The sequence below is a fragment of the Lissotriton helveticus genome, chromosome 3_1 (assembly GCF_964261635.1).
Source record: "Lissotriton helveticus chromosome 3_1, aLisHel1.1, whole genome shotgun sequence".
NCBI lineage: Eukaryota > Metazoa > Chordata > Amphibia > Caudata > Salamandridae > Lissotriton > Lissotriton helveticus.
This window is the reverse complement of record NC_136061.1, coordinates 1,575,817,859-1,575,841,104: the sequence shown is the minus strand read 5'-3', so window position 1 is coordinate 1,575,841,104 and position 23,246 is coordinate 1,575,817,859. Positions and strand designations below refer to the sequence as shown.

Genomic DNA, 23,246 nt, shown 5'->3' with positions numbered 1-23,246 from the left:
CCCCTCCCCTCGGGCTCCCCTTGTTATACTATAGCAGTGAGGCCAGGGGAGGGTGCCTTCTAAGGTGGCGCATTTGCAAGGTGGCACCTTTCCAGTCGTGCTCTGACTCTTGTCGATTGGTGTGCACCCTATGTGGAGGGCTCACTACGGGGCCCTGGGCAGCCGCCCACACTGCCCATGCCTAGCGCCAGCCCTGGCCAGGATTGGCCTGAAGCAGTTAAGAAGCAGTTTCTCAGTGTGTTGCCCTGGTCCTCTATGGCTGACATCTCTGTCTTCCAAACGGTTCTCACCACTGGTCCCTCCGGCACTCCTAAAGGCATATTTCTCCAAACAGTTGGTGTAGGACCCTATCCAGCCTTTGTCTCTCATCATGGTTCCGGGCCCAGTACTCAGAAGCTAGGATGTTATTAGGTCACTCTGCCTACCGTAAGGCAGCCTTTCTCCAGGTCCCACCCGGCTGTTGTTTGTCAGGTGTTGGAGGAGGGGGCCAGGGACATAGCGGGACGTGCACACTGGCTTCCCAACCCGCGGCCCTGTTTTGGTGACTTGCCAGGTGTGTACAGTCTTAGCGTCGCTTCAGCCAATCAATGGATGCTGGCTGCAGTCTGTGGGGCAGGATTGATAAAGGCAGCAGGTGGGTACTGATCACCCAATGCGGTGGTCCTGGGTGTCCACAGCGTGGTTCTCAGCCTCCAAGCTGTGTCACAAGCGCGTTCTGACCCTCATCTTGGGTGCGTGGCCCGGCAGGAGCATCGGCACAGTGCAGGGGATTAAGACCCTCCTCAGTGCTGTCGGTCCCATCAGCCACCCCTCTGCAGCTTCCATAACCGGTGGATGTGCTCCACAAACCCCAGGAACGACGGATGGGCCTCGCAGCGGCTCATTGCTCACAGGAGCTTACCTGCTGGGCACCATGTTTACTCGGCATCCTTGCCACACTCTCTCTCAGGCATGCAAGAAGCCCCCTTTGTTCTTTTAGTCATCTTTGAGATGGTGTCGCGACACTAGTCAAGCTCATGTTTCAATACTTTTATCGCCTTCATACTTGTCTGATTTGTAAATTTGTCTAGAGCCTGATCCTCCCAAAGAAACATGACTGTGTAATCTGGCCAATATTCGCAGAATGTTGTGTAACTTGAATACATTTTGTGTGTGACACATTGGTGGAACAATTAAAATACTGAAGATTTATTTGTGTACACCCCGAAATCTGATTGATCAGCACGATGAGAATGAAAGACTTGAAATCTATAACACTGTCTTAGATAAAATGTTGCTGATGTATGAGAACACCCAATCTGAAGAATGTAAATGTGAAATTCTACTGACATGAATACCGACTATAAACAGCGAAAATCATGAAATCAGAAGGCATGGTAGACTGACAAGTATGGTGATTAGCATTTAGTATTATCACAATGGTGAATTTTCAACGTATGTATTTCTCTTACAGCTATTTCAATTACCGCACCACCCGCTTTCTGACTGAAGAAGGATTTTATAAGTTTCATAACTGGTTTGATGATCGGGCCTGGTACCCTCTAGGAAGGATCATTGGTGGAACTATTTACCCAGGTAACCTCCAATCTTTAAGTGTGTGTGTGTGTGTGTGTGTGTGTGTGTGTGTGTGTGCGCGCGCGCACGCGCCAAAGTTGAAGCAAACATTTATTTTTTTAGCGTTTATGAGCAATGTGAATATGAACCATTATTTTTACATTTATACGGCTTGGTACTTCAAATATTACACACTGGCATGGCAACCTAAATGTAAGAAGTTTGGAATAACTTTAAGATTTACCCTTTATCTGAATGGCTGGAAATACGCCTCGACTCCATGCCCTTATGGCTGCTACAGCACAGGAATATCCCCGGGCGGGCTGTATAGCACTGGACCTGAAGCAGGCATTCGACTCCCTGACGTGGACGTTCATGTTCGAAACGCTGCGGCGTTTTGACTTCCCAGACTCCCTGCTGAAATGGATGAAACTTCTCTGCACGTACAGGCCGATATATATCGGATAGCTACCCGATATATAGAGGTACTCGGCAGGGTTGTCCCCTGTCTCCGATTTTGTTCGTCTTAGCACTATAACCCTTAGCCATAACCATTCGGACCCACGGAGAACGGAGGGGTATATCAATAGGGGGTACACATCACCTAATATCCATATATGCAGATGCCATCTTACTGAATTTTCGTGATCTGGAAGAGGATCCTACTGACATGGCGGACGTGTTTCGCCGATTCGAAGAGGTGTCTGGATTAGCTATAAATCCAGGAAAATCTACTGGTTTCTACTTTAGGGACCTGCCACACCCTCCCACTCTCCACTTTGGGAGATACCAAATCCCAGTGGCCCAGACTACATTTAGATACCTGGGCATACAGGTGTATAGAAAGCCAGAGGCCCAGATCGAGGGTAATGTCCGGAGAGCCATTACGGGTCTCCGTAGCAGTGTGGGGTTCTGGACGTCTTTACCCCTATCCATTATGGGCAGAATTGCCATAGCCAAGATGGTCCTGCTCCCCCGCATGCTATATTACTTTGTTAATCTGACGGTCATTCTCCCGCAACAGATATTTAAGACGTTGAACGCGATCCTGGTGACTCTTATCTGGGGTACGGGACGCAGGCGTATTAGTCTCCGAAAATTACAATTGGGGACCAGAAATGGAGGCCTAGGGGTGCCTGATCTTAGAGGATACTACTACGCCAGTCAACTCCAGTGGCCCGCGCGATGGGTGGCGGGCAGGAACCTACACGAAATAGACTTCACGGTAGACCGGTTGGCGCGGGGAGAATTACATTCCTTGTTGCTTCCTAGGAGCCGGCTTCCCCCGAATTGCCACCCCCTTTTGAGCACGGCCCTGTTGTGCTGGAGGAGGGTGCTGGCATACACCTCCAACACAGTGCCCTTTGCGGAGAATATTCCTCTGTTAGGTATCCCATCAACGCAGGGCAGACTCACACAGTATAGATTGCGACCCTGGGCAGAGGCTGGAGTGGAGGATGTCGGTGCCTTCTTCGGGGACGGCACCCTACTGGATCATGACTCCTTCCTGCGAGTCACGGGTGCTCCCCAGCGACTGTACCTGCTACATGCTGCGGTGTCCCACTACATACGACGAACCTGGGCTCCGCAGAGGCTTCAACCCACAAGACATGAACTGGTCCACTTGATATACTCCATGGGGACGGGGGGGCCACCTAGTACGATGGTTATACTGGGGATCAGGGAACACACTGCGATCCCACTCATTACACTTAGAGACACATGGACACAGGACACGGGAGAGGTAATGACAGACAAGGCCTAGCAGATGGTTCTTGAGCATCCCAGGAGGGTGTCGAGGAACGTTACATTTAAATTTATACAGGCCATGGTGCTACATAGAGCGTACCTCACCCCTCAGAGGCTACACAGAATGTTTCCTGACTCCCCCCACTGCTGTCTACGATGTAGGGAGGATGAGGCTGGCTTTCTCCATATGTTGTGGGCATGTCCGTACCTGAAGACTTACTGGGGGGGAATTAGTCAGACACTGTACATTAACTGCCCTTCCGGTCCCAGAGGATGCGTTATATTGTTTGGTGGGATCCCGCAAAAGATCTAAAAAACAAAAAGCTAAATTGAAATTCCTAGATCTGGCCCTGCTATTAGCGAAAAGGGTTATTACGATGAGGTGGAACTTGCCCAGACCACCCAGAGTATCTGTATGGCAGTCCGAGATGTTGAAATGGGGCAGGGCGGAGAGTGCAGTGCTGAGACGGGAGGAGGGGAGGGGGAAAAGGAAGCATCCCATAGCGCAGGATTGGGAGGCTATGCTGCTAGAACTCGAGGAGATAGAGATGGCACCATCGCAGATGGAGGGTGTGTAAATGGAAGAATAGTACAGGGTCTGAAGATGCGTGCAATATTGGTGTACTAAAGCCCGCTGGTGCACGGGTGTGGTCTATGTGAACTTAAATACATGCTAGGACAGTCTGATTCACTATGACGGAGTGTTACATTTTGGACTACACATGAGCAGGAGACGTGGGGGGATAGGGTGGGTGATGTGGGGAGGGGGGAGAATCGGGGGTTTGATCCTTTAGTTTGTTGATTACTAAACTTGTTGTTGTGACACTGTGTAATGTACCAATGACCGTACAAGCGTCTCCTTGGAAATGTAGATTGGGGAAGAATAAGATGTACTGTACTCCTGTATTTCTTTCCATATGACATCTATAACATGCTGGAATTGTACATGACCGCCTTGTTTGGTTGGGAAGAAAATGAGAAAAGACTGTACTGTGTGATAAGAACCAATGATCAAACGGTGACAATACTGTACAGTTGCGAGTAAAGAGTTTAAAAAAACAAACAAAAAAAAACGGAATGGCTGGAGATAATTCTCTTTGTTGGAACTGGAGATCATTTGTGTACATGTAGTAATCTAGAGAATGGTTCTATGTGCATGCCTTTTAATTTCAGGTCACTTTCCATTAAGCAAAATGCAAAGAAAACTCCAATTATAGTTGTGTACCTATGCATAGTGTGATGCGTAACACAACTCATTTAGAAAGTTCGTTTTCATATATGGGGCATTGTACCGTTTTTTTGTATTTTTTTTACAAATGTGACAGTCAAATTTTTAATTTCTGTTCATTTCTTTTTTCTTGTGTTTCTTTAAAACTAAAGTTGCACTTGTGTGTTTGGTATGTCAAATGAAAATGCAGATTAATAGTAATGACGTTTGTAAAAATTGAAACCCATTATTTAACAGATTAATTTCAAGCACTGACAGTACTCCTAGAAATGTAGTAGACTTTTCACTGCCCATTCCATTGTGTTTCTGACTGTTGACATTTATTGCTGCATCACCCCATAGAACTAATCTACTTCTAGGGTTTCAAGCACGTTGGTGCTTACACACAGAGGCTCTCAGCAGTGTTTCATTCAGTCCATATTCTTGACCCAAGAATGTCAGGCACACAGGAGAAAAACAGCAATTTCATGGTGGTTAGGATAATGAAGAGGTAGAGCTGTTGATATTGTTTTCTTTGTTAAGCCCTATTGAATGGCAGGCACTCACTGAAGACTGTAAATCTCTCCTGATTTACTGGGGTTTGAGGATTATCCTAGGATCTCTGTGCGAGATTACTATTCATGAGCAACTCTCGTAAGAGTTCTCCATGGACTGTGAGTAATTTGTCTCAAGATGCAAAATCTGACCTGTTCAGAACTACTTATGCTATCAGAGACAAAGACTAGGCCAAATAATTTCATAAGTGGTGGAAGCGTCTACTGTCCTCTTGAATCTCCTACTCACCTTTTGGGCTTGCTTTCCATCGGAGGCAATCACCCTCAAAGGCTACACTGGCAACCCCTAGAGATATACTAGTGGGTTTGTTTCAAGCACAGGAAGGGTCCTTGACTGTGTGACCTACCTTGTTACAGTTAATGCACCAAGTCTTCTTGGGGGGGGGGGGCCAAGATCTTACACTGGATCCAACTTCCGTTTTGTGAGGTGTCACAGGGCCCACCCTCTTAGACATATTGTTTGGGGCCACAGAGGACTCCTTACCTTTATTTTTGTCTTCAGAGTGACCCACCTTCTTTTCCTTGGGGGCTTTTTATCCTCTTTCTTTTGATCACCCCCACCATGCCTAATCTTGGTCACCAAATTATCAGCCTTCTGCCCCAACTCTTGAGGAGAGACTGGCTCCAGGTCCATGAGGTATTTATGCAACTTTTCATGAACACAATTACTTAACAGATGCTCTCTAATCAGTAAATTGTAAAGTTCATCATAATGATGCACATTGCTACCTTTTAACCTACCACCTAGAGTTTTTACTTGAAAGTATACAAAATCAACGCAGGACTGCCTCTGGGTTTTTCAACTCTCCCTGAACCTGATCTTCTACTCTTAAGTGGTGAGTCCAAAGGCATCAATCACGTTACCCTTCTTGTGGTCATTGTAATCAGTATCTGCCTCATTCAATGGCAGGAGTCTATGCCTGCATTTACTAGAGAACCGTTCCCAAAGCAGAGAGAGACCCAATACTTCTGGCTGACCTTCCTTTCTCTACAGGCTCTCTCAAAAGATGTGAACCATTTTGTGATGTCATCACCTTCTATATATTTAGGGACAATCCCTTTGGGGATTTTAGGGCCTGAGTTTTCCTCCTGAATTTTGCTGCTGCCAGAGATGGGTTCTCTCTTTTTCTAAGGCCAGGAGTCTAGCCTCTAATTCTATCCTCTCGGCTAGTTTCAAAAGATCTGCTTCTTCATGAATTGTTTGTTCTGAGATACTACTAGAAGTGCTCCCAGGGGTATTTCTGTTTGAAGGGGCAGTGGTGGAATTGGAATTCTCCTCAGCCACTACTTGCTCTTCATCTGCCTCCTCCTCTATAAAAGTCGGGGCTAGCCTCTCCCATGGTTGTAGCATTTGCTGCAAGCAAGGTTTGCAGATGAACTTTTGTGGGTCTAGGCCCTATGCTGAGGTTCATTGCTTTTCACAGGGCATTAATTAAGTATGTCCAACTTAACGTTTTTATACAGTCCAAGGTCGAGGTCCTGGGAAGTACCTGGTGCAGCAGTCATGATTTTAAGTAAGTTTGGACCTTTTAAGAAAAGTGACTAAAAATGCTTCATCAGTTTCTAAAGGCCGAACTTACAAAAAATACTTTTTTAAATTTTAAAACAGTTTTGTAAAGGGACTTAACCAAATCTCTACAGCGATTTTAAAACAATTGAGAAGAATCGAAAATTGGGAATTTTTTTTTTTATCTAGAGTTGAGTCTTCTTACCCACCGCTGCACCACTAATGTAGGAAGCTGGCTGTTTATGTGATATATCTATAATCTGATATACCGTGTAAAGAGTCCAGAGATTCCCTTGCTCGTGGACAGAACTTGCTATGCAATCCCAAAGTGCTCTGTTAGGGGACAGTGTGGTCGAAACGCCTTAGGCTTAACACAGGAGTGTAAGACATTTGCAAATACACACAATGATCAATAATTGACAACATAACTCAAGAAGGAGATCCACACCAATTTATAACAAGCATTGGCATAGCCAATAGGTCTCGCCTTTGGGACCTTATAAGTGTTTAGCCACGCAACAGTTGATGTTGTTGCACCAAGGATATTGTGCTGCATAACTAAATACTTAGAAGGTCTCAAAAGCAAGACCTATTGGCTATGCCAATGCTTGTTTAAGGTTCATGTGAGCCCTTAATGAATCTAACAATGAGGTGCAGACCTCTGTCCCCCTGAGAGACTTGACACGTCCCTAAATTATTTTAGTAATGCCAAAGAGTGGATTTTTTTCTGGTGAAGGAAAACTGATGCACACTTTCTGATTTCAAAGATTAAAATAGCATGGAGCACTCCTAGAAATTTGCTTATATGAACTATTTGAAGAATATTCCTGCACGAGCCTCTGTTCCAGGTGTTACTTCCTGGGGAAATTATCCTTTAAAATGATTCCCTAAGGGAGATTATTCTGGCAGTAAAAGAAAAGGAATGTTATCCATATGTTGGTCTTGAGATACCACCAGAAAAGATAAAGTTCAAGCTTATTTGGGTAGCCAGGATCCTTCAAACCAAAGATGTAAAAATAACGTTCGAGTCTTTGCATAGCTAAATTACATATACAGAATGGTAAACAAAAACAAAAAAACTTTAACCTGTTGTCGGAGTAATACTCAACGGGTGTCCGTAGGTATAGAGGAAAGCCTTATGCTCATGCCTCCTTCGTCACAAACCAGGACAAGAACATGATCTGCTATGCGACCAGGGTAGCTGTGCCGATTCCCATTTGAAAATGATGCCTTCGGCAGTCAAAGAATGAACAAGGCTTACTCTCTAAATAGAGAGTTCGAGGCATGTGGGCTGCTAAATTCATATCTTTTGCATAGATCGCCGCCTAGTGTTGGGTCCGGATGATTGCACATTGTTGTCCTGGAAGAGTCTTCGAAGTATCACGAGATAGGTGGCTCCTCCCCTGGACTACAGTGCGCATGGGCATCGACTCCATCCCCAGATTGTTTTTTTCCGCCATTGGGTTCGGATGTGCTTTCGACGTCTCCTTGTCTGAATCGAAAAAATGTACTTCTTTAAGGCCAAAAGGCCTTCGTATCTGCGTCGGTATTGTTCGCGTGCGGTATCGAGCTTCATCCGACTCTTTGGGTCGGAATTCTGCGGAGTCGAGTAACTCTTCGGACATCGAGGCCCTCTCGTCGCAGCAAGACACCGGCACTTCTACCATGGAACGGAGTCCGTTCAAGTTCTGCCCCGTCTGTGGGTCCAAATACCCACATATCGACGTGCATCCAGTCTGTAACAAATGCCTCTCGCCGGACCACAACGAGGACAACTGCATGGCCTGCTCAAAGTTCAGGTCCAAGAAAACGCTCAAGCTTCGGCGCGCGGCGAGGCCCGGCGAGCGGCTCCGGCACCCGACGACATATTCGACGACCCCGCAGAAGAAGGCCGAAGCCATCATCTTCAGATTTCACCACCGTCGACGGAGGTCGAGGCCGATCCCGAGGAACACGTCGAGGAACAGAGCCAAGACCTTGAATACGTCGAGGAGGTAGGGGACGACGAAGAAGTTTATGGGGCCGCGGAAGATAGCTCGGAGGAAGAGCTATGCCCCGAAAGTTACATGATTCAGCCGCGGGTCACGGGATCGCCACTCGGCCTTACCCACGACCCTGTACCGCTATCCACGGCCCCGCCTTCTGGCCCGGCCACGGACACACCAGCGGAGACGCCATTGCGCGTATCGAAACCGAAACCTTCGGAATCGACGGCACCAAAGATGGCCGACGTCCCATCGAAACCGAAACCTTCGGATTCGACGACACCTAAAATGGCCGACGTACCATCAAAAATGACAAAGCCTGCTCCCTCATCGACTCCGTCGCCCTCCGGCCCTCCGAAGTCGAAGAAAGCTGTTGAGTCGGCAGCGCCGCAGAAAGTGGCCAAGGACCCGTCCTCGAAGAAGGTCGTCCATCACGTGTCGAGCACGGTTACGCCGGCAAAGTCCACTAAAGCTGTCGAAGCGAGGTCAGCACAGGACCACGACCCGAAGTCCGGAGGCACTGCGCATTGGCACAAAGACACCACCCACATCTAAAGCAACGGCATCGGCGCCTAAGCCTACAACGGAGGCACGGACCGTTGCAGCCGAAGATTCGTCGGAGGTCACCTCGTCGCCACCGAGGTCCTCCGATAGTGGCGGACATGGAGCATCGGTTACCAAACCCTCCGCTTCATTCACAAAGCAGGTCACTGACTCCCTCAAACGTATTCGGGACAAGGCTTCAACGTCGACAACTCACACGCCGTCGGCTCCGAAACCGGTGAACGCACCTGCGAAGACTTCAACCAAGCTTCTCTACACTCTGCCGCCGAAGGTGGCACCGAAGGCATTTGCAACCAAATCGGTGCCGAAGATCACTGAAACGTCAGAAACTTCGACACAAAGTGGCCGATTGGATCGACGTCAAGACTCAGAAGAACACTCTGAGCATTACATCGATGCCGAAACCGGGAAATTGACCCTCTATAAACGAAAGATCACTTCCCAACCATTGGAATCCTATGTCATTCCACTGAAAAAGAAAAGGCCGGCACAGGACATTCCTGCCCTTGTTGAACCTATTCAGCCTCCACCAAGGAGGAGTCCATCACCTTCCCCCAACCAGTCAGGGGGAGAGGACAATAACCAGGATGAACAGTACAATTTCCCAGCTGACAATGACCCTGATGTACAACAGGACTCATATGACGACACTGGTGATACAGGTGGTAAAGGACCCACAGGGTTTTGGTGCACGTACATCCCCAACTGAGGCTTCAGCGGCATTTAATGCCTTGATAGAGCGGGCAGCTGCGAATCATGATGTGGACATGCATGCTGACCCGGTAGAAGAAGATTTTTTGTTTGACACCTTCTCTGTCTCAGAGAGAACAGTTAAAACACTTCCTATGCTAAAAGGTGTCCTTAAGCATGCCCCAGAGATCTTTAAGGAACCTACCAGGGCGAGAGTGGTGAACCCACGTATCGAAAAGAAATACAGACCGGCACCTGGGGACCCTGCATATATTCGGGGACAGTTGCCTCTGGACTCGCTGGTGGTCGCCAATGCCCGCAAAAGGGCGAACTCCCAGACGACGGGTGAAGCTCCTCCCCCAGACAAGGAGTCGAAAGTGCTTGAGGCAGCGGGCAAAAGGGTGGCTGCGCAGGCTGCCAATATCTGGCGTATATCAAACACACAGGCACTATTGGCACGATATGATAGGGCGCATTACGACACCCTAGAACAGCTCCTTCAACACCTACCTGATCAGTTTAAGGAGGGAGCAGAAATGCTCATACAAGAGGGAAAGCTCATTTCAAACGCTGCAATAAAGTGTGCACTTGATGTGGCTGATACAGCGGCTAGGGCGATTAACACTAGCGTCATTTTAAGGCGACAAGCATGGCTTCGCATATCAGGCTTTAAACCTGACATTCAAACAACAATACTCAACCAGCCCGTTAATCCTGACAGACTGTTTGGCCCAGATGTTGACACCACCCTCGAGAAAATTAAAACGGACAATGAGACTGCTAAGTCCATGGGGGCGCTTCAGTCTCAACAGTTCAGGGGGAGCACTTTTCGTCGCTCAGGTGCACGCGGTGTTACCAGAGGACACTTGGGTCAACAGACACAATTCACGAAAGGTGGCGCACAATCCTCGTACCCCAAACAGGGTAGAGGGGGTTACAGAGGTAATAGTGCCAAGGGCAGAGGAAACAACAACTCCCGTTCCTCTGCCGCCAACAAACAGTGACTCTCTGTCACTGCCCCCCGACCATCCAACACCGGTCGGGGGGAGACTCCAGCAGTTCCTGCCAGTCTGGACATCCATCACCACAGACAGGTGGGTCAGAAAACTTATCCAATACGGCTACTGTTTAGAGCCAACATCCACTCCACCCAACATACCCCCAAGACAACGTCCTATGTCGGCAGAGCACTTGCACTTATTTCAGCAGGAAGTAGTGGTGATGCTGCAAAAAGGCGCAATCGAGCTCGTACCAGTGGAGGAGGAAGGCACAGGGGTCTATTCCCTGTACTTCCTTATCCCAAAGAAGGACGGATCCCTCAGACCCATTCTGGATCTACGCCCCCTCAACCTGTATATACTGTCAGAACACTTTCACATGCTTACACTGCAACAGATTCTTCCCCTGCTAAACCAAGGGGACTTCCTAGCAACCTTGGACCTCAAGGATGCTTATTTTCACATACCACTCCACCCATCCCACAGAAAATACCTCAGGTTCACCATCCACAACAGGCATTATCAGTTCAAAGTCCTACCCTTCGGAGTGACCACTGCCCCCAGAGTGTTTACAAAGTGTCTGGCGACAGTTGCGGCGCACCTCAGGAGACAGAACATACATGTCTACCCTTACCTAGACGACTGGCTCGTTCAAGCAAAGTCGGAACGAAAGTGCGCCGCAGACATGTCCCACACCATTCGCCTTCTTCACAGTCTGGGGTTCTCGCTAAACTACCCAAAGTCGCACCTTCAGCCAGCCCATGTGCGGCAGTATCTGGGCGCAACAATAAATACCCTGACTGCTATGGCTCAGCCAAACCCGGTCAGGATCGACAACATTCAGTCGCTGATCCAAAGGTTCAGACCGCAACACTCACTACCAGCGAGAGTGTTCATGCAGTTGATAGGCATGATGGCCTCCTGCATCTTCATAGTCCCGCACGCAAGGTTGCATATGCGTCCGCTCCAAGAATGCTTGGCAAATCAGTGGACACAAGCTCGGGGACAACTGACAGACCTAGTGTTGGTGACCGGTCGGGCATACAACTCTCTGCATTGGTGGAATCCACACAACCTTTGCAAGGGACGACCGTTCCAAGAGCCTGTGCCACAGATTATCCTAACGACGGACGCATCTCTCCATGGGTGGGGAGCTCATGTGCTCCACTACACGGTGCAGGGATTGTGGACAACTCAGCAACAGAAGTTGCACATCAACTACCTGGAATTGATGGCAATCTTCATGGCGCTCAAGTCCTTCAAGGTACATCTGTGCAACAAGGTCGTGTTGATCCGGACGGACAACATGACAGCCATGTACTACATCCAGAAGCAGGGAGGTACTCACTCGCCACAGCTGTCTCATCTGGCTCAGAGCATGTGGAAGTGGGCCATTCAGAGGAACATTTTCCTCATGGCGGAACACCTCCCGGGCAAGGACAATCAGATGGCGGATCTGCTCAGCAGATACAGCCATCAAATGCACGAGTGGGAGATACATCCATCAGTACTCCACCCGTACTTCCAACAGTGGGGTCATCCACAGATAGACCTCTTTGCCACGAGGGAAAACGCAAAATGCCAAAGCTTTGCCGCCAGGTTCCCTCACCCAGAATCGCAAGGAAATGCGATATGGATGAACTGGTCAGGCAGATCTGCGTACGCTTTTCCCCCAGCGCCTCTCATTCCGCTGGTGGCAAGAAAGCTAAAGCAACACTCGATGACGCTCATCCTGGTTGCTCCAACGTGGGCGCGCCAACCATGGTACACCACGTTTCTAGAACTTTCCGTGGTACCGCATCAAAGGCTGCATCTCTCTCCAAGCCTCCTGACGCAGAGCCATGGCGCCATTCAGCATCCAGATCCGCAACAGCTCAACCTGGCGATCTGGCTCCTGAGGTCCTAGAGTTTGGCTACCTCAACCTGCCTCCTGAATGCATGAATATCATACGAGAGGCGAGAAAGCCCACTACCAGAGCTTGCTATGCAGCAAAATGGAAGCGGTTTGTCATTTACTGTACAGAACACAATATCAACCCGCTGGATGCATCCATTCCTAACATCATCTGCTATTTGTTACATCTTTACAAATGCAATCTAGCATACGCTTCCATTCGGATACACTTATCCGCCATAGCGGCTTATCTCCAGAACAGGCAGCATCTCTCTGTTTTCAGGGTGCCTGCCATTAAAGCCTTCCTGGAGGGACTGAAACGAGTCATTCCTCCGAGAACACCACCAGCTCCAGTGTGGAACCTCAATGTGGTCCTCACTAGGCTGATGGGCCCACCTTTTGAGCCACTGCACTCCTGCGAAATTCAGTTCCTAACATGGAAAGTGGCCTTTCTCATTGCTATTACATCGCTCAGGCGTGTTAGTGAGCTGCAAGCGCTCACAATCCAGGAGCCATTCATACAAATTCATTCAAACAGGGTAGTACTACGCACTAACCCCAAATTCCTTCCGAAAGTGGTGTCACAGTTTCATATCAACCAAACTATTGACCTGCCCGCATTCTTTCAAAACCCACAAACAGTAGCGGAAAGAATGCTCCATACATTGGACGTTAGGAGGGCGTTGATGTACTACATTGACAGAACACAACACTGTAGGAAAACACAACAACTTTTTGTTGCCTTCTCAGCACAGCACAAAGGCAACTCTATTTCCAAAGCAGGAATAGCCAGATGGATTATTAAGTGCATTCAAATCTGTTATCAAAAAGCTAAACGTACTTTAACAATACCCCCAAGGGCGCACTCCACACGCAAGTTGGGGGCCTCCATGGCCTTCCTGGGGAACATTCCTTTGGAAGACATTTGTAGAGCAGCCACGTGGGCTACACCGCACACATTTACCAGACATTACTGTGTCGATGTGCATTCCAAGCAGCAAGCAGCTGTAGGACAGGCTGTTCTCAAGACACTCTTTCAGACTTCTGCAGCTGGCACGGGCAACCGCCATTAATGGAGGGACTGCTATGTATTCTATGCAAAAGATATGAATTTAGCAGCCCACATGCCTCGAACTGAATATGCTACTTACCAGTATGCATCTGTTCTTGGCATGTAGGGCTGCTAACATTCATATCGCCCACCCTCCTCCCCGGTGCCCGTAGCGGCTGCAGATACTCTCTTGCATTCAATCATTAGCATGGACATCCTTTACACTATTTCACTCCATCTCTGCCACAATGGCTAAAAACAATCTGGGGATGGAGTCGATGCCCATGCGCACTGTAGTCCAGGGGAGGAGCCACCTATCTCGTGATACTTCGAAGACTCTTCCAGGACAACAATGTGCAATCATCCGGACCCAACACTAGGCGGCGATCTATGCAAAAGATATGAATGTTAGCAGCCCTACATGCCAAGAACAGATGCATACTGGTAAGTAGCATATTCATTGTTCAGTTTCTTTAATTTGATGTTGTTTGTAAATTTTGCCCCGATGCTTGTGAATTAAAGGCGCATGAAGCGCAATAGTCGTGTATCCTAGGAGGTCAAACGTGAGTCCAGGATGACCAGATCCACACCAGATTTTCTGGATTTTCACATACAGTAAATGTAAATGCAATGAATCTGAAGGTAACTCAGTTACAGGTTATCTTTAAAACCTGGGATGGATACAGTCCTCTTAAACCTATGCTGTACACCAAGGATGTACTCACTCCATCCTATCATGACGCCTTTCCAGAAACCTGAGAAGTGTTCACCTGGAGGCGGCTTGGCAGAGAATTCACTGGTATTAGTGGCTATCCCACATATGGATTTAAAGCGCCTGCTAAAAGTTGGTGCTGTAACAGAGCGATATCTACTTTCATCTGTGTCAGACTTGTGGAATATGGACATATGGAGCGAGAATGAGATCTCGGTGCTTACTAATTCACATTACAGCTTGACTGGGTGAGAACAAGGCTTCCATCCAATGTTAATCAAGCAGCTGACAGCATGTTAGAGGCATAAAACTCGAGAAATATTCTCCATATTTCCTGTCTTAACATCTTGCATGTGTTCCACAGTGCATACAGATGTTCTCATCAGACTCAGGCAGCAGCGAGAATGTCTCCCTCGTAGGTGACTGCGAGGCTGGCATGCCATGCAGCCATCTTCAAGAGGGCTCAGCTTAATACACAGCCCCCTCTTCAAAGAACACCCTCGGAGCTGGACCAGAGGTGCGGGGGTCCTGCAGCACCTCAAGATAACCACGAAGGAAATCACTTTAAAAATGAACAATAGAGGACTTTGCACTTTGTCTTGCAACATATAGTGTTTTTCAAAGACAGGGTGTCAAATGTCAGAGGCCTCTTTTCATCTGCTGCTGATCATTCCTTTAACAGTGTTTGTTTTCCTTTCTCGTACTCAAAAAGTAGAGCATGTTGTATCTTGCACTTCTGCTGGTGCACAGGAGGGCGAAAACTGAAGGCTATATGTAGTGTTGCACTGATTTTTGGCATCGATATATATATTTTTTTTTGTAGAGTTTTATATAGCGCGAACTAGACCCGAACCGAATCGGGTATCAGAGCGCTTTACATAGCACAAGTTACGTTTTTACATGAGGAGACACACTTTCATGTTTTTTTAGGCACGGGGAGATTAAGTGATTTTCCCAGAATCACAGGAGGTTTTGGCGTCGTTACCGAGACTCGAACCCAGATTTCCAGGTCCGAGGTCGGGGCGCCTTAGCCGTTAGGCCAACTCCTCTCCCCATAGATATAAATAAAAACATCTGTTTGGAAACCAAGCGGATCTTTTCAACTATCTAAACAAGCCATGAAAGTGAAAGTTAGTGACTGGACGGAGGCAGAGGGGAAAGCAACTTAATGACCCGTGACGGAGGAGACAGATGGCGGCTGCGCGCGTGCACGCACGTGCACGCACGTGCACTCACGTGCACTCATGTGCACTCAAGCTTCAGGCCAGCAAAACTCTAGCACTTTTTTTACCCTTTACTAAAAGTCGAGCATGCAGCGCATGCGCTGCTCTAGGCTCGACCTAAAAATAGCAAGTATTTTTATATATGTTTAGGCATCTGAGAAAAATCGTTCTTAGTACTTTTTAAATATATATATTATTGTCACTTTAAAAAGTGGACACTGCAATTTCTGAGTTTAGCAATGTTATCCTATGGAAAGAACAGCAAAGTTCTGCGAACCGGTACAGTACATCGACTTACATGACCAATCTCCAGGAGTTAAGGTGAGTGGTGGACAAGGTCTAAGGCAGCACCAACAGTACACCACCAGTGGCACAAGGGTGGGCAGGTGCAGGGTGCAAATTCGCATCAGGAGCCCAATGCGCTTCAATGAAGATCGGATTCTGTAAAAAGAGGCTGCAGGCCTGGCTACGAAGCCAGTCTTGCTGAACCAGCAAGTGGGCTCAGGCCTTGCGATGCTCGGGCACACCTTTTGGGCCTCTTCTCCAAGGCCCAGGAGTGACGGGTGTCTTTAGGCATCAGATTTTTCCTTACAGGAGCAGTCACTGTAGAGGGGGCCTGCGTGCAGAGGCAGCAGGCAACATGTCAGTGCTGGAGGGGGGATATCATGATGTACTTGAGCTCTGGAGGGCTGGGGAACCTTGTTGGCACGGTGGCCCACTTCAACTCAGACCGGAGGTGACTGGTGCAGTGGTTGCTTCGGGTTTTGGGTTTTGGCGGTTCCAGAGACCTGTCTTTTTTTTTTTTTGGAGTTCCTGCTGAACCGGTCCGCTGTTCACTGGAAGTCTTCAGTCTTTTTTTGAAGTAAGGCAGTATTTCCAAACTTTTGGGAGTGTCAGCTGTAGGATGAGTCTACTTTGGTGCAGTATTCGATTAGGGCTGCAGACAGGCCGGTGGGACTAGGGCCAAGTCAGGTGCTTTCTTCAGTCTTCTCTGTTTTTGCTGTTCTTTGGTGCCCTCTCTCTTCTTCGGTATTTGTCTTAAACTGTCAAACTTTCTTTGCATCTCAAGATTGCTTTGAGTGCCGCTGCATACAATATGTTGCCTTCAATTCGGTTTTGCTTTAGATTTTATTTAAAAAGCTGGACATCTTTACTTGCAAAAATAGAATTGTGAATTATTTAAAACATATGGCATGTGATTTTTGTGTGTGTTCACTTACTAAACTAAATAATATTAATAATTTTGGGTAAATATTGTGTACTTTTATGCTCTATGCTGACTTAAACCTAAAGCCCACCTTTTGATGAGATGCCACAATTAAGTTTTATATTTTCATGTGGCTTCAAGGCAAGTTCAGAGTTTTTAAGGGAATAGAGTTGTGGAAGACTCTCATCTCCTCTCTGAGAGTTGTAGTAGACTTTAAGAAGAGAAATTATGTTCTAGATTTGCAGCTGCCAGCCTTTGTAAGTGCTGACAGATATGAATGTGCTTGTTGAAACTGCTGGCCATGGTAATTGAGAGCCTCCATCTCTATACGTAAGTCTTGCCACTCATGTTTTTTGTATTACAGGTTTGATGATCACATCTGCGGCATTATACCATGTTCTCCATTTCTTCCACATTACCATTGATATCCGGAATGTGTGTGTGTTCCTGGCTCCCCTCTTCTCATCCTTCACCACAATAGTCACGTATCACCTGACTAAAGAACTCAAGGTATCACAAAGCTTATATATTTTACTCCTCCCCACCCTAAACTCACTTTCGTTGCTTTCATGTAATTTACCACCAGGATAAATTTGTAAAGTGAGAATTTTCTGTGGTTAACTTCTTAAACTTGTGAAACCATTTCCTTTTTCTTTTATCTACTTTTCACTGGAGACTTTGCTTCTATAGTTATGTAGGTCCAGAGTCACAAAGTTAAATTTACATAAGAAAATCTACTCCTATGGCGATCTACTCCTACAACTTGATGTAAAACTCTGCTCCTTTGCTATTCACGGTTTTACTTGTGGAGATTATACCTAGGCTTAGACTTCCATGTCTCCACTCCCTTCTCTAAGTGAATGGAACCTTCTGAAACTGAATTGATAAGTGCAAACTTAATATTACTTAACCTTTCACCTGTTGGTGGGAATCCCTCTCCCCCCCCCCCCCACGAGAAAGTATATTTCAGTGTAAAATATTTTGTTTAGTTTAACATTGTTAACTAATAAAATGTATTTGCACATAAACTCCTCAAATTAAATGTGTATTAAATAATGATATAATTTAAATAAATTGATTTAAGAAATATATATTTTACAAAAATGTAAACAAAAATCACCTCACTGTTTAGTTTAATGTGTAGCAAACTTGGGTAAAAGTTGGGTATACAATGTAAATACTTGTAAATATTTTTTTTAAGTAATTTAACACGTTTCGTGTTTTTCAATTATGTCTTCAAATTAAAAAATAAAATGAATCACTAATCATTCCTAATATTTTATCGCACAAATATATAATATTTATATGAATGTATATATGTGATTTCAATGTAAAACCTATTAATTTAATTTAACATGAATTCCTATGGGATGTTAGTATAAATGCCTGCCTCCATTAATTTCTAAGGGAGTAAGTATGTTGTACCTCTGAATGGCAATGTGTGTGAGGTGCGCGATACACTCCAGGGCTGGACTGGAGTACATTTAAGCATGTTTTGACACACTTAGGACTGTAATAACTTTGAAAGTATGTCTGATTTATTAATGGTCTTTTTGAATTGGGTCTAACATCCTGAAATACAAAGGGCATGTACCACTTTCTTTCTCGAGTGGTATCTACTATGACTCCTTGTCTCCTAGGTGTTTATTAGAAATAGAAGACACATTTTTTGTGAAACAGAGCCTGGCCCTTGGCCACACCCTTGTTCCTTTAATATCAACTACGACAAGGAACATCTGTGGTGCTCTGAGTGCCTTCAAAAGTAGTAGCACAGAGACTAAGCTGAGGTTCTTCCATAATTCTGAAAGCTGAAATGTAGTTCTGAATGGTTTACTTTTAAAACTGCACTGGTTTATTCACCTTGTTTTCAGCATGTTTCCTAACATGCATAACAGTCTGCCGTGAGTTGAAAATGTTCTGTTACTATAATCCTAGCTGTCAGGGCAGGTATATGTGACTGGCGTCTGGCTGTATTTTCTCCAGAACGTATTTTTCCGACTGTGAAATAAGGTCAGATATAGTGTTTAAGTATAATAAACTCAATTATGACCTATAACTTATTGTATCCACTTGAATTGGTTCTCTGCGTTGTAAATAACTGGTGTTACCCATCTTCATGGTGCTCAGAGTGGGTTTTGACGGGATTCACACTTCTGACCTGTGTGTCACACCGGGTGCCGTTATGAAAGACTTGACTATATGCAGTTATGCTGATTTTAGGTTTTCTTTTTTAAATATAAAGAGTAACCTGAGTTCGGGACACCTTTTGACTTATGTAGGGAAAAATGTTGTGTAAAGTAATGGTTAGGATTTTAAATTCATTCTGGGGATTTTTTTTAATTGTCTATAGAAAAATATATAATTTTAATTACATGTTGTAGCACTATGGAGCAACCCAAATATAAATATTTGCAAAGTAGACAATCACTGGATAGGGTATTTGCCAATAAACATGTTAACTACTTGGCAAGCCAACACAAATTTACGTAGTACTGTATTTTAGAGAACATATGATTTAAGTAGTGAAAGTGAGCAGTTGATGACTGGTGCCACATCAAATTTGATCTTTATTAATAAATACGCAGGTTCAACTTTCTGTGGTGCTATGAAATTGGAGCAGAATTCTGGTGCAAAAAATTGCTTAAATGTCCCTGGGTCTTTCGCACATATGAGGGATTATGACCTGGTGTATTCCATATCATTAAAGTACACCTATATGAGTAGCTAGTCCATTACAGCTGGGATGAGAGTATCTTCACCTTCAAGCAATTCCTTTTCAGGTGCAGCACACACAACAAAGTAAACCGGTGTTAGTCGGGATAGGTGTGGTCCACTCTGACACATACGGAACATGTGCAGGATGGGCAGCAGCACTGCAAGATCAGAGAGAAGACCTGTAGCATGGGCAGCAGAAAGCCAAGCCTCTTGGCAGGAGGCTACCCTCTGACATTCTAGCCCAAGAGTGTATTCATGTGGGTGTGGGTAACAGGAGGCTATGGGCCTCTTCATTTCCTTGTCAGTTTGCAGTAGAGAGCAGGTGGAAAAGCGTTTTACTCTAGGATGCTCCTGCCCGAAAAGTGCATGCCAGGAACACAATGTTGAAGGCTTGGTCACATCTGATGATAGCTGCAGTGCTTTACGTCTTGCCTGCACTCTACCTGGCCTGGGGAAGTCTCTGGCTTTTATGCATAGTGGAAGCTTGTAGAAGAAATCCATACTGATCTAAAGATTTCAGCAGTTTGTTGGACACATTTTGATGAGAAAAAACAAGCTGCGAAGTGGATTTGCCACATCTGTAAGGATTAATTCTTACCCAATTCAGAAATTAAAAATGATTCTGGTACGTGACTGTCTGCAACTTGTGGGGTCATGGTCAGGTGTGTATCTCGATATATTCCAGAAGTGAGATTTTATTTATGAATGAAGTAATACACTGTGGTGCCTTAGCCAATCTAAACATCTTTTCTTCTTCAATACTTCTAGTGGCTCTTTAACTCATTGGCCACTTTAATCCGTGTTTTCCTTACAGTTTCCAAGTTCAGGGATTGATATCCATTGTCTGTCTGTATATGTTTTGAAGGAACAAGATCTGATTTAATGCAACCCTTGTATTTTCTTTCCTGTAGGATGCAGGTGCAGGTCTTTTAGCAGCTGCCATGATTGCCGTAGTGCCAGGTTACATCTCCAGATCTGTCGCTGGCTCCTATGATAATGAAGGTGAGTGATCGAACAAGAACACCTCACTTCTGAATTCAGAAATGTGGGCTTGGATATAGGAGGGTCATAATGTATGACCTTGTATGTAGTTGGCATGGATGCCCAACTAGCTGTAACATAATTCTAAAGTATTGACCAGCTCAAATATGTCATTATGGCACACGAGTCAAAATTCACGTAGATTATTTTGTTATTTGGCTTTTCCAAAGCATGTCTGCATCCAATGATTTTGTGGCCCTAATTAGAAGTAACAAAATCTTCCAGAAAAAGGATTATAGTAGGTATTGACAAGGCTGAACACTGTAATATGTTCTAGGTCACAGGGGAAAGGAAGGTAATTCCACCTGGTGGGAGCCAGTGTAGCATATCGGTACTCTCACAGTTCTATCTGAGATTCAATGTAAGGTTGCAGAAGAAGATGGAAGGGGTTGAATAAAAATGAATGTTCCAAATATAAAAATAGGGAAATGCTCACGTACAGCTCTATGGATGTTGCACAAAACCTAGAAGACGTCCCAATCCTTAATTGCCAGCCCGTGGAGATAGTGGCAGCTCATTTAGTACTTGACCTGCTCCATGCATCTTTTGAAAAGATTTGCTGACAATTTGGTGTCATCTGCACACCTGTAGAAGCAGATGCTAAAGTAGTACAAGCTTGGACAGAGACTGAACATTATGCTAAAGAGGAAGTGGAACAGTAAAAATCTATGTAGCTCTGCACCTAAAAAAACAAAGAAAGCATAATTGATGGGACCAGATAGAGTGAAAAGACTACATCCATGTCAGGTCTGGGCCTTCAAGGTCAATCACCGTTAATAGGCATGTCAGTGTTATGATGCCCACTTTGCTAGGGTCCACCTCCTCCCTCAAGTCATCCCTTACAGCCAGAAGAAACCACTTTCTGCCTCAACCAGTTCAGCATTCTGTCTGAGAGTTGCCATAGAAGCGACTAAGTTGTTTAGCTACATACCTCTCACAGCTACAGGGAGAAGTGAGATAGGGAGATAGATTGCTTGGATTGGAATTCGACTTCTTATGGAACACAATTGCCTGGGCTCTTGCAGTATTAGGGCTTAACATCCCCTTGGGTAAAATGAGTCACTGACTTGCTATTGGAGAAGGATCTGTATGAAAAGCTCTGCTTATTAATCAACACAAATTCCTAGAGCTTGTGGAATTGATATCACACACGTTTGAGCCCCACAGCAACATCGTAGTTGTTGCTGAGTCGCTAAAAGGTACAGGACTTAAGAGACACATGTTGATCCTCACATGCGCACACACACATTGGTGGAGTGGAAACAAGCGAAGACCCATAATAAAAAGATTCATGTTTCTAACAGGAATTGACCCAGGAGGTAAGCCGTTGGGTGAGAACTCTTGCAATTAGAGTTAGGATTTTTTTTGTGGAAAGACGTGGCAGTTGTAAGAAATTGGGTTACTAGTGGGGGCAGGGGGATGAGATCCTACTCAAGTAATAACCACAATCCTTGTCAGGGTGAAGTCCCAAAAAGGATGAAGGTCTAATCTCCCTTCTCAGCACGCAGGGCAGCAGAGTGCCAGTTCCTCTGGTACCAAAGCAGCACAGAAGTCCTTCTTCTTTAGTATCCACAGATCCAGGAGTGTACTGAAGAGTTGGCGTCTGAGGTTCAATATTTATACCTGGTACTTCCTTTGATGTGGGGGAAGCTTCTAGAGGTTTCCCTTTCCTGCCTCCCCTGTCCTGGCTCCAGACTAACTACATGCCGTATGTAATCCTTTGTGTGAAGGCAGAACACAGACTATTCAGGTGTAAGTTGGAATGTGCCTAACTTTGCCCTCCCATCGTGACAGTGATGGCCCTTCCAGGCCTACCTAAGCTCTCTGTTGTGTGTAGCGACCTAAGCAGAATACACAAAGGCCAACTACCAACTATACCCAGTCATGTGACTGAGAGGCAGGTTGCAAGATCTGAATGGCTAGGGCAACAAAAATACCAACTTTCTAAAAGTGAAGATCAAAAAGGTGCGTTACTGTCGCACCAAACGAGCGCACTGCGTTGACTGGGAACTTTTTCCTTTCCAATACACTCCTTTCATCCATATTTTATCAAAGTTTTTAACCTTTAATCACGATAGTTAAACCATCGCTTCCTTATGAAAACCACGGAGACAACGAAATTCCATTTGGATGTTTATCATTTTCAATTGCGGCTGCTTTCCATTCCAGACTTTAAACAACGGCATGTGTACTTTAATAAACATCAACGTTGGCCCTGTTTATGCAACCCAATGCATTTCGAGCCTTAAGCTCTTCGTCAGGGGTTTCTGCAAAATACAATAAGAAATGCTATTCCAATTGCGTCAAAATATACTATTTCAACATAGATGACCATCGTTAATGAAAATCATTTAAAAAGTGAAACGTAAAATCTCAAACACAATGCTGATCTCCAACCCACTTATGAGGCGCGAATCAGAACATACTCAAACCACCCCAACTACGAAACCACCATCTGTTAGCAGCCCATGACTAAATTAAATTCCACCCACGGTCAAATGCAATGAAATGAACACCCTCATCTCTGCTCTGTGCCCACTCTGTACCTTCTAAAACTCGAGCCTTTGTAGTCTG

The 23,246-nt window shown here is 45.7% G+C and overlaps 1 protein-coding gene across 1 annotated transcript in view; it reads left to right on the top strand.

The window, feature by feature from the left end:
- Positions 1-23,246, top strand: part of STT3A (STT3 oligosaccharyltransferase complex catalytic subunit A) — a 202,662-nt gene that overhangs the window by 47,532 nt on the left and 131,884 nt on the right. The window contains exons 4-6 of the mRNA XM_078682331.1: positions 1,454-1,575; positions 17,281-17,426; positions 20,543-20,633. Of these exons, the coding sequence (XP_078538457.1) occupies positions 1,454-1,575; positions 17,281-17,426; positions 20,543-20,633 (359 nt within the window). The remainder of the gene's footprint in view (positions 1-1,453; positions 1,576-17,280; positions 17,427-20,542; positions 20,634-23,246) is intronic.